This window comes from Hordeum vulgare, chromosome 1H, assembly GCF_904849725.1.
Source record: "Hordeum vulgare subsp. vulgare chromosome 1H, MorexV3_pseudomolecules_assembly, whole genome shotgun sequence".
In the NCBI taxonomy this organism is placed as follows: Eukaryota; Viridiplantae; Streptophyta; class Magnoliopsida; order Poales; family Poaceae; genus Hordeum; species Hordeum vulgare.
Window position 1 is genome coordinate 10,382,814 of NC_058518.1, and position 11,585 is coordinate 10,394,398.

Sequence of the window (11,585 nt, forward strand, 5' to 3'; positions counted from 1 at the left end):
TCCATCTAATTCAGCCCCCGCGCTCCTATCCAATCGAGATTCTAAATCGCCAAGAAACAGAGCATGAGGCCACAGATCTATCCAAAATTCTGGGAATGGGACTAGGGTTTCGAAAATACTCACTCGCAATAGCTCTGCTGCTGCCGAGAAAGGCGCTCCACCACTGCAGAAAAGAAACCGCTGCCTCTGCTGGAGAAGATGCACACGGCGGCGCTGCTCGCCCAGTCCTGCACGGTCGAGTCGAGTATGGTCACACAGTCACCGGTCACGTAGTGGACGGTTGACTCTTGACGACGTGCTCTAGGTGGACCCCACCAGTCAGAGCACATTCCTAATGAAATATCAGCCTAACTAACAACCAGCTAGCCCCGTAAACGGGTTGTGTTGCTTGAGCTATTTCTCCGCTAGGAGATGTCGCATGAGAGCCATTACAACCAACGACATCGCATGAGAGATAATTCAACTCAACGACGTCGCATGAGAGCTATTCGCCCGGCAGCGGGGTCCTAATGGAAACTAAGGGATATTAGGTTCTCCTTTTAATAGAGAACCGGAACAAAGCATTAACACATAGTGAATACATGAACTCCTCATACTATGGTCATCTCTGGGAGTGGTTCCGGCTATTGTCACTCCGGGGTTGCCGGGTCATAACACATAGTAGGTGACTACAACTTGCAAGATAGGATCGAGAACACACATATATTGATGAAAACATAACAGGTTCAGATCTGAAATTATGACACTCGGGCCCTGGTGACAAGCATTAAGCATGGAAGCAACATCAATCTCAGAACATAGTGGATACTAGGGATCAATCCCCATCAAAACTAACTCGATTACATGATAGATCTCATCCAACCCATCACCGTCCAGCAAGCCTACGATGAGATTACTCACGAACGGTGAAGAGCATCATGGAATTGGCGATGAAGGATAGTTGGTGATGACGAAGGCGTCGATTCCCCCTCTCCGGAGCCCAGAACGGACTCTAGATCTGCCCTCCAGAGCAAGAACAGGTGGTGGCGGCGGCTCTGTATCGTAAAACGTGATGAACTCTCCTACTTGATTTTTTTTCGATCGAAAGAGACTAAATAGAGCTGGAGTTGGAGGCGACGGAGCCCCGAGGGGCTCACAAGCCTGCTAGGCCCGGCCAGGGGGGGCGCGGGCCTGGTGGGCTTGTGAGCTCCTGGCTCCGTACCTCCAGGTGATTCTTGCGCCAGTATTTTTTATATAGTCCATAAGAGATCCTCGTAAATTTCTAGGTCATTCCGATAACTTTTATTTCTGCGCAAAAACAACACCATGGCAATTCTGCTGAAAACAGCGTTACTCCGGGTTAGTTCCATTCAAATCATGCAAATTAGAGACCAAAACAAGGGCAAAAGAGTTTGGAAAAGTAGATACGACGGAGACGTATCACGCGTGTGTGAAGAAGCACATCCCTGCATGGTTATGATCTATTCGAATAGCCGCGTCCTCGGATATGGACTACTTGGAAACATATGTTGTTCATACATAACTTTAGTGGTTACTCATAGAAGTATCAAGACAAGTGTGAGTATCATGGATGGCATTCTTGTAGGAAGACGAGAAAGGATCCATGGTAGTGTATAGTTGTCGTGATAGTGGACTCGTGTACGATTTCTAAAACTTGTTTAGAAGTACTCATATTCATAGTAGAGGTTAGCCAAGAGTCAAATCTGCCTTGCTGCATGAACCCAACAACCTCCCTTCTTGATACATGTGCATGAGTAGTTAGATCGGATTTAAAGTTTTGCCGAGTACTTTCTTACTCATGTTTCCTTAATAATTATTGAAGACGACATCCACGACCCATGGTGTGGGTTTTATCTAGACGTTGATGAAACAGAGTAGTTGTTGTCCCAGCTACGAGTCCGAACCCTTGGGAGGATTGTACATAGTCAGGTTGTGCGCCTCTTTTATGCTTTCCTTGTGTGTACTCAAACAACCTTGTGCTTCTGCTCGGTTTGTAAAACTTGCTTGTATGACTTGTGTGCTGGGTGATGAGACCTCTACGTGTATGAACATATTATGCAAGGCTCTTGTGAGCCTTCTAAATAAATGTTGTGATGTTGTATGGTTGTGTTGTGATTCCATTGTTGTATCTATGCATATTGGGCATGTCATGCGTATGTGTGATGTTATGGGGTTCGACATCTAGTTGTGTGCCATTAGTAGTACTCTTTATAGGGAAATGCCGCTTTGTTCTTCCAGTCAGCCTTGGTAGCTTGCTACTGCTCCATACACATTGGTTAACCAGCATGTATCCTTCTTTGCTGCTGTGTCTCTCCCTTCGAGTAAATGTCATGCGGTGTAATGGAGTTCATGTAGGTTGCTACGACTCGTCTACACATGCTGATGATCGACACCTGCATTGCTCGGCTATGTATGTCTGTCCCTGTACGGATGTGCCCCTTAGGTTTATAACTAGTTACGTCGACTCGGATTCTTTGACATTTGAATGCTAGCAACATATTCACATACGCGAGTCAGAAGATACAAACGATCCTCGCCAAGGTAAGGTGGCAGCCATGGGGATAACCCTGCGTGAGACCGCAAACTGATGTGATATGCTACATGCAGGATTCTTATGGCTTAGGATCGGGGTCTCGACATAAAAATTCATGAATTTTCTAAAAATTATGATTTGAATAAAGTTAATTTATTCAAAAAAATAGTATGGATAAGGCAAAAGTTCACGAATTTGATAAAGTCATGGATGTTGAACAAAAGTTTACGGATTATTAAACATTCATGGATTTAAACATTCATGGATTTGAAAATGTTCTTGGACTACAATAAAAGTTTCATGATTGAAATACAAGTTCGCGCGTCTTGAAAAATTATCATGAATTTGTAAGATGCCCTCATATCATAGATTCGAAACAAGAGTTCAAGAATGTGAAAAAGTTCACGAATTTGACATAAGAAATCATGGATTTGAAAAACGTTAATGAATGCGAAAAAAGTTCATGAATTTGACATAGGAAATCATGGATTTGAAATGTGTTCATGAATTTGAACAAATTTTGGGAATTTTAAAGTTCACTAGTTTGGAAAAAGTTTTTCACATTCGTGCTGAAGGAAAGTCATAACATGCGACATTATACCTAGTATGGACATGTAAACCCTGGATGTGCACTATGACTAAATAATCCCAAGGAACACGAATCGTCAAACACTTTGTAGTACGCTGCAAGCAACACATCCATCTACTTCTAGCCTACGTATATAAGATGATGAATCTCCACCATTAAATTTACATAACTTAAAGTTTAACAAATCTCCACCATTCATTTTCTTCTGTCAGTAATAGATAGATAGATAGATAGACTGTTTTGAAAGAAATTAGTAAATCTTTGAAACATAAAATGAAACTTTAATCACGCCTTAGGTCGCATCTAACACTCATTGTCCGATAAGAAAAGTTTAAAAACAATTTAGCTGCAATAGGAAGCTGGCATTAATTTTCAGCTAGTTTGTCCGGGGGTATGCTGGCTCATCCAATGTACCCTCCTTCCCCAAGTAGCATGGCGATGCCTTGGGTCGTTATCGCTGTTGCTTTATGGCTGAAAGAGAAATTTGTATTGGCGTCTAAACGCACATCAGCTTCCATGTGTCCTACTATTAACGGAAGACGGCAAAAAAGAACTTATAAACGAAAACAAAGGACGTGCATCCAAGGAGAACTTCCGTTCAGGCTTGGATAATTTGAGATAATGGGTCATGTATGTAAGTACCTGCCTCCTCAGGTCGAAGCTGGCATGATTGACCAGACGGCAGGCAGCCGGCCAGCCGGACGGCTACTGGCGCCACTACTGCTTACTTCCTCTTTACCGGTCACATTTCCAACGGCACTCGAAGGATGTTGTGGCCGGCCAGCCAGGTACTTGCCTCATGGAATGCCGGCGGGCATGGCGCATGCAGCTTGCTAGGGTAGCTTTTCTTTTGTTCCTTTTTCCCTTGGCAGTAGAGATTGGGTAGGGCTTATCATAAAACAAATATGACATTTCTTCTGGCTTAGGCTAACATCAAGTTAATAATGATTGTCTGTTAGGTATCTATATGTCATTTCTGGTCCACCATACGATGTTACGCGGATCAAGCTGTCATAATTGTAGGAGATCCTTCATATTGATGGTTTGTATTTTCTTTACAGCACATTTTTTGGCTTTTGATTAACCCATCAATTAGCTCATACTCCTAATACTAGATGACCATTGCACCCTTCACACAAAGAGCAGTTGCAGCAAAGAAGCCAACCTATGAATGACATGTTTTACGAAAATCAGTAAAAGGGCAAAAAAAACAAAAAACAAATGCAGCTAACAAGTAAGAAGTGAACTATTTAAAGGATTGTTCTTGAATTTTCTGAAAATGAAAGATCTGCCGACTCTTTGTCAGATGGAACTAGGCAAAACATGGCATGCCATGTGGTATGTTTTCCTAGATGGAACTGCGCAAACGTGCATGCCATGTGGCATCGCCCATGCATCTCGTCTACCACCCAGCGTTTGACGAGTTCTTCATTCTACGCACTTAGTTGCATTTTGGTTAGCCGAATTTGATAATAAGAACCCACCAATCTTAATGATTGCTGACGCATTATCCACCCGTGTCCTGTTTGCCAAGACTGCTTTTTAGTTTTTTGGCTCCTTCTTTTAAAATTCGAAACCTTGCCGAGACTGCTAAATGAAGGTGATTTGTCGTCGGCGTATTTAACTCCGGTAGAAAAAGATTGAATCCGGCCGTTGGGAAATTATCTTTACCTAATAATAAAGAGGCTATCGCTTCCGTCGGAAAACCCACCGAGGTGATTTTACAAAAAAGCCCTTACTGTTTATGACATTAAACTCGTAGTATATATTAAATATTTTTTTAAATACTCATATCTCTTAAACCGTAACTTCAAATTTAACATATTATACATGGAATTTGATTAGAAAAATATGTAAAATTTAAATATGATATTATTTTATCTGTTAAACATTTAATAAAAATACTATCTAGGGTGCAATCTTAATAAATAAGTCATTATTCGTCTTTCTTTCATACCGGTACTCATCCGGGTTGGGAATGAACACGTCAACAAAATCAGGATTAGAGTTGAAATTGAAGGTCATTTGACTGATTCTTTGTAAGTATTAAATCTACATACAAGCCGTGTTAAAATAGAAGACCTGTGAAATTTTGAACTGTATTTTTGTAGGATAAGACCATCTTTATTTGTATCGTAACTATAAATTCTTAAATTATAGACATTTTTTATAAATTAAGAGCGTGTGCCGTGTGGTATTTCTTTCTCCCGTTGCAACGCATGGACCCTTTTGCTAGTCTTCTATAAAGTGGGAGCAATCCGAGTGAGTTGTATCACCATTCACCAGGCCACCTTACGTTAAGTGCACCTTCCAAACCCTTGCTGGCAAATCCGTACAACATCCAACGCCAATCATCCCTCTCTGTTCCTTCTACACCGAACACAAGCTAGGTAGTCCCTAGTACGGTGTTGAGATCAATGGCGGGGGCGGTGAAGTTGGAGGAAGTGAGAAGGGCACAGCGGGCTGTGGGTCTGGCGACCGTGCTGGCAATCGGCACGGCCGTTCCGGCCAACTGCGTGTACCAGGCCACCTACCCGGACTACTACTTCAGGGTCACCAAGAGCGACCACCTCGCGGACCTCAAGGAGAAGTTTGAGAGGATGTGCGAGAAGTCGACCATCAGGAAGAGGCACATGCACCTCACCGAGGACATCCTGAAAAAGCACCCCAGCCTCTGCTCCCACATGGAGCCATCGCTCGACACGCGCCATGAAATTGTCGTCGTCGAGGTTCCCAAGCTCGGGAAAGAGGCGGCGGAGAGGGCCATCAAGGAGTGGGGCCAGCCGCTGTCCAAGATCACCCACGTCATATTTTGCACCACCTCTGGCGTCGACATGCCAGGTGCCGACTACCAGCTCACCAGGTTGCTTGGCCTCTCCCCGACTGTTAAACGGCTCATGATGTACCAGCAAGGCTGCTTCGGCGGTGCCACCGTGCTCCGCATGGCCAAGGACATCGCCGAGAACAACCGCGGTGCACGTGTGCTCATTGTCTGCTCGGAGATCACCGCCATGGCATTCCGTGGCCCCAGCAAGTCCCATCTCGATTCGCTCGTCGGCCATGCGCTCTTTGGCGATGGCGCAGCCGCTGCCATCATCGGCGCCGACCCCGACGAGCCCTTGGAGAAGCCACTCTTCCAGCTGGTATCAGCGAGCCAGACCATCCTGCCTGAATCGGAGGGCGCAATCAACGGCCACCTTACAGAGGCGGGGCTCACCATCCACCTTCTCAAGGACGTGCCGGGGCTCATCTCTCAGAACATCGAGCAAGCACTCGAGGACGCCTTCAAGCCTCTGGGCATCCATGACTGGAACTCCATCTTCTGGATTGCACACCCTGGTGGGCCGGCGATCCTTGACATGGTGGAGGAGAAAGTTGGCCTTGACATGGAGCGAATGCGCGCCAGCCGAGAGGTCCTGTCGGAGTACGGCAACATGTCCAGCGCGTGCGTCCTCTTCGTCCTCGACGTGATGCGTAAGTCCTCTTCCCACGACGGCCACGCTACCACTGGAGAGGGTAAGGAGTGGGGTGTCCTCTTCGGCTTCGGCCCCGGCCTCACCGTAGAGACTCTCGTCCTCTATAGCGCCCCGATCGTAGCCACTGCATGATCAATGAGCAAACCACACTCTATTTATTCGCCAAAAACATAAAATCACCCATACTATAAGTAAACACAAGAGCGAGAGCGAACGTGTGATGGCTGTTCCGAGATTCATTTATCCCTGTTTTTTACTTTTTGTTTTGTTTCTGATGTAAGAATTGATTGGCGTTCTCCTCCAAAAACTGTTTTGTATGTGCTCTTGATGTACCTCGTTTATCTTAGTAATGTTCAACATTTTGTTTCCCAGTCAGTAACGTTATTGTGTATGCCCTGAATTGTCTACATCGTCATCTGAATTTCCATGTTCCCTCTCTTCCTGATTATTGAGGTTCTTAAGGGAATCTCCAACACCGATCATCAAACCACCCGCATATGTCAAAATCGCACGAGCCAGACGTGTTGTGCCATCTAACGTAGGCCTGTATCGGTCCGCCGAGCGGTCCAGACACACTTTCTCTCGCAAAGTAGAAACAAAGTTAGGTTGCTTTGCAGGAGTCCGGACAACAGCCACGCAGGACTCCTACACCACCAACCCACTAAATCCTCCCTCCTGATCTCATTTTCTTCTAATCCGCGCCTTCCCCTATTGCTTTGCACCAGTATCGTCCTCCTCTTACATCGCCACTGTACCTCTCTAGCCGACACACTGGCATTGCTGACGCGCCTGCTGTCCTTTTACAACGGTGTTGTCCACCCAGGCCCATCCGTAGGCAGGTACACTCTGCCCGCACTGTCGACGTTGTCCATGGCGGAAACCACGTCAATTAGGTGTTCCTTCAAATGACATTGAGCTTTTTGTGAATGCAATGTCGTTTTCTAGAATATGAAGGATGTTGGGGGTACTCAAGCATGGAGGATGAATTTTTGTGCAATGCGTGGTTGGCTGTATTTATGAATTTCGTAGGCAAGAGAAGATGATACTATTCTTGCAGCGTGTGCATGATTCATTTCATGCGTGAAAGCAAATAATGTCTATGACATGCACATCATTCACGGTCGCAATGTTAGTTCGTTATTGCATCGATGGTACGTCATCCAGACCACTATCATCAAGTTTTGTGATGCGGTTGATATGCTGGAGGCAAGGTAGCAATTTCGTGGGGCACCAAGGAGATAATAATTTTTGCTTCTTCTTGTTCAACTTGTTGATGGAGTCATTCATTCATTCATTCAATGTTAATCAGTACATTGCGCATCCTGCATGCGCTGTCGTGATGTACCACAAGACATAGGAACATCCATTAACCCACATACATTACTGGATGAAACTAAAGAGCAGTATGTGTGGGACGAGATGGTCCGTTCATGAAAAACTTTTTGACCATTCATTTAATTTTGTTGAGTTTGAACTATTATTGTACAAGACTTATTCACATGGTATGTATGGATGATATGTACTATTTCCTGTCTAAACTTTGCTGAAATCCGTCGTGTTTGTATGAATTTCATATGATTAGTTGAAACCCGGCTTGATATGTAAGCGTGCAGAGTTGGATGGCTGCCTCTCGCAACCGTGTCCGGAGACGGATGCCGGTGCAGATTTGAGGGCCAGGGTGGGAGATGCCCTAACCATCTACTAATTTTTTGCCCATAATCCATATGTTTAGGATGCCTATGCCATCTACAATAGAATGCATTAAATTCATGCAGGGGCTAATGTTTTTGGTATTTAAATATAGTAACATTTAAGACATTATTTTTATCTGGGTAATCGTATATATTTTCTAGTTTTATATTATAGGTAAAAAGGATCAAGTTAAACAGCTCCATCCTTTTGTGATTGTACTGTTCGTATGTATACTCTGTTTTAACCATCAATTGAGGAACAACTATGTTAGTGATATTTTTGTTGTGCTACACCCCAGGAACTTTGTGTTTATAAGAAATGTAACGATGTTCTATATTTATGAAGATTGCAGTGTATTGGTGGCTATTGTTTTGCAAATCCGAAATTGGGTGAATGTATCATTTGTTATCCTTCTTTCACCATAAATAATGATGGAGTTTACTGTTATGGGTTTAAAGGTGTTGAGCATGTCGCCTCTAAAATCTTTTAGAGCATGTCATTTTTAGATCATATTTACGTAACATATTCATCCAAAGTGTTCTATAGGAATTACATGTGGGCATTCATTTTCCCTTGGTAATAAGTAGTGAATCCATGCACTTTTGTGATTCTGTCTGGAAAGATACGATATTGGACCCATTTATATTACATGAAAATACACTATTATTTTTTACAGGTTTTTGTTAAACTATTTCAGAAAGACGACCTGATTTTAATTTTTTCTATTCATGATATAATTTTTTAATTAAGACAAAAAATATGGATGTGTATTTTTTATAACATCACATAGAAGACTTATAATATTTATTTCTCCTAGTTATGACTAAAATATGTACGTATATGTTAGTTATCACACCTTGCATCAAAGTATAAGAAAATTCAACTCATGCGCACAAATCTACACATATTTGGTACATATATGCATCAGAAAATAGATGCATATATGAACTACCAAAATCTATCTCATACGTGAATTATACCAAACCTGATTGATACATTACCTTCGCCTGCAATTGGAGGCACGATGCAGCCGGCCTGTGCAGGTAGACCAAATTAAAGAAGACATTCGAGCTGCTGGCCCGCTGCTGGCCAGTATTGTCAAGCATGTCTTGGCATGAACCTCGTAAAGCAGTTTGCCTTATCGATTAAATGCTTCTGCATTCACCATTTAAAAAAAATTCATGGCCGTCTGAACACATCCGATTACTGCAGGTGTATACATCGAGAGATCCGTGCAAAGGGCCGGCCGAGATGGCATACCTCACAAAGATAGGCCGATGAAGCTGCACGTGTGAAGCCTCAAGAGGACTAGATGAGACTTCCCCGGCAGCTTGTGCCGGCGAATCAGTTAGTGGCCAGAGGGGAGGATTAGATGTATTTCGTACGCCTCTATTTTACTACTTTTTTTAATATACGAATGGAGATGGAAAACGATTAAACGTAGTTTTTAATTATACACAGCAGGAGATAAGATTGATTTGAAACAATTCCTTCTCTGATGCGAGTGGAAGAGGCCGAGTAGGAATCGTCCGATGGTTATTTGTGCATCATCTGTTAATCTTATGGTTGAAACATTCTAACCTTCAGGATTAATGTGGAGCCTTATATGGTGCATCCGATTTGTAGATACGAGTATACAATGTAAAATAAAATATAAGATGGTTATAAAAGTATACCCGCCAAAACAAATGATTCTGACATGTCTGCCAACAGAAAAATTAGACTAAGATGGTTATCTATATTATATCTTATTTAGGACAGTAAAAATGAACGAAATCTCAGCCCTTTCACGACCTGAGCATTTCTGGCCGTCCGTTCGGGTGATATTGTATATCTCGGCCGACAAATCGACTCTTCGTTTTGTCCTTCACCACGTTTATTTTTCATGGGCCAAATATTCTATATATAGAGCGGCTGCTCCAGAGGAAAAAACGAAGTCTGCGGCTGGTTAGCCGGGCCACATCCCAACCGAATTGCTAGCCACGCGAGAAAGGCCACAATTGAGGATTGTCTAAAAAAACAAAAGAGAGATGAGTGAATCCATCACTTCCTAGTTTAATCAAGAGAAAAAAATTCAAATTTAATTATTCATCACAAAGAAAGGTTATTTGGTTTTCTAATTGAAGCAAGGAGGTCATCTACAAATGTAAGTATAAAATATTTGCTTTATTATTGTATACGTTAATATTTTTTTGTTGTTTGCAATGATAAAATCACATTGATGGAAGTGAAAGCTTGATCATGTTTTAACTTTCATATGAAAGGAACGTTTCAAGCTTCCTATGTTTGGGAGTGGAACCACATAAGACAAGCATTATTATTGAGTATCACTTGTTTGTGGAGGAAGATAAGAGTCACTCCAAAGACAAGGAAAATTGCTCTTCATTTGTCGGAATTGAAAAAATGTCTATTATGGCAATCACTTATTTATGGAGGAAGATGGAACCACTCCGTGGAAAATGGAGGAAATTTGCTCTCACTTGATGTTTCAAAGGAAATTCTATATATTGTGTGTTTTGCCATTGTTGCTAAATCTTATACACTTTGGAATTGGAAATTTTGCCACGGAACTCCGTGGTGGAGGAAAAGTATTATTTTTATAGGACACTCTATGCAACTTGAAGATTTCTATAAACATGAGGAGTAGACATTTATATTTGTTTTGTTGTATTTATTTTGAAAAAGTATCTCGCGGCCGGCCAGATGCTTCCAAGCGCTACGACAAACAACTACTACTATCTAACCTCTGCCGTCTCATCAAGAAAACGAGTTCAATCTGTGCTTCCGACCCCATACCATTTTACATTGCCCCTGCTCCCCGTTATAATTCATATGCTGTTGAACCTTTGCTGTCACAACTCACAACAACATAGCCCTACGCGTTGGCGATGTCCAATAACACCAACGCACCCACTCAAAAGAATTAATAGAAAAGTAAAAAAGATCCACGCACGATTAGCCGCTCACAAGTGTTGGACGTACCAAATGGCAGAAATGCATCCATCAAGGCAAGCAGGTGTCATAGTGATGCCGGCGCAAATGGCACAGGTAGTGACAAGCGTTGTTGCCGGCAGTATAAAAAAGGCTGAACATAACACGGCCGGCCGTAACCCATAGCTCTTGTTGTTCTCGAAAGAAAGACAAAGGAATCTGGTTTAAAGATTACAACTTGGCCGTCTGCAGTCCGCAGTGGTTGGTACGTGCTATAATAAGTTAGTATCATGCATATCATATTAACAAACGATATTACCTTCGTAATGCATAATATTATAGATTAGTAAATATACTTTCTATA

At 42.6% G+C, this 11,585-nt stretch overlaps 1 protein-coding gene across 1 annotated transcript; it reads left to right on the top strand.

Annotated features, from left to right (window-relative positions):
* The first annotated feature begins 5,539 nt into the window (after nt 1-5,539).
* Nucleotides 5,540-6,730, top strand: LOC123395230 (chalcone synthase 2-like). Its single transcript, XM_045090189.1, has one exon. It carries the CDS (start codon nt 5,540-5,542, stop codon nt 6,728-6,730), a length of 1,191 nt encoding a protein of 396 aa, XP_044946124.1.
* Nucleotides 6,731-11,585: the final 4,855 nt, after the last annotated feature.

Bases quoted from the DNA above. Each gene is read 5' to 3' on its own strand.
- LOC123395230 (XM_045090189.1), top strand. From the start codon at position 5,540: ATGGCGGGGGCGGTGAAGTTGGAGGAAGTGAGAAGGGCACAGCGGGCT.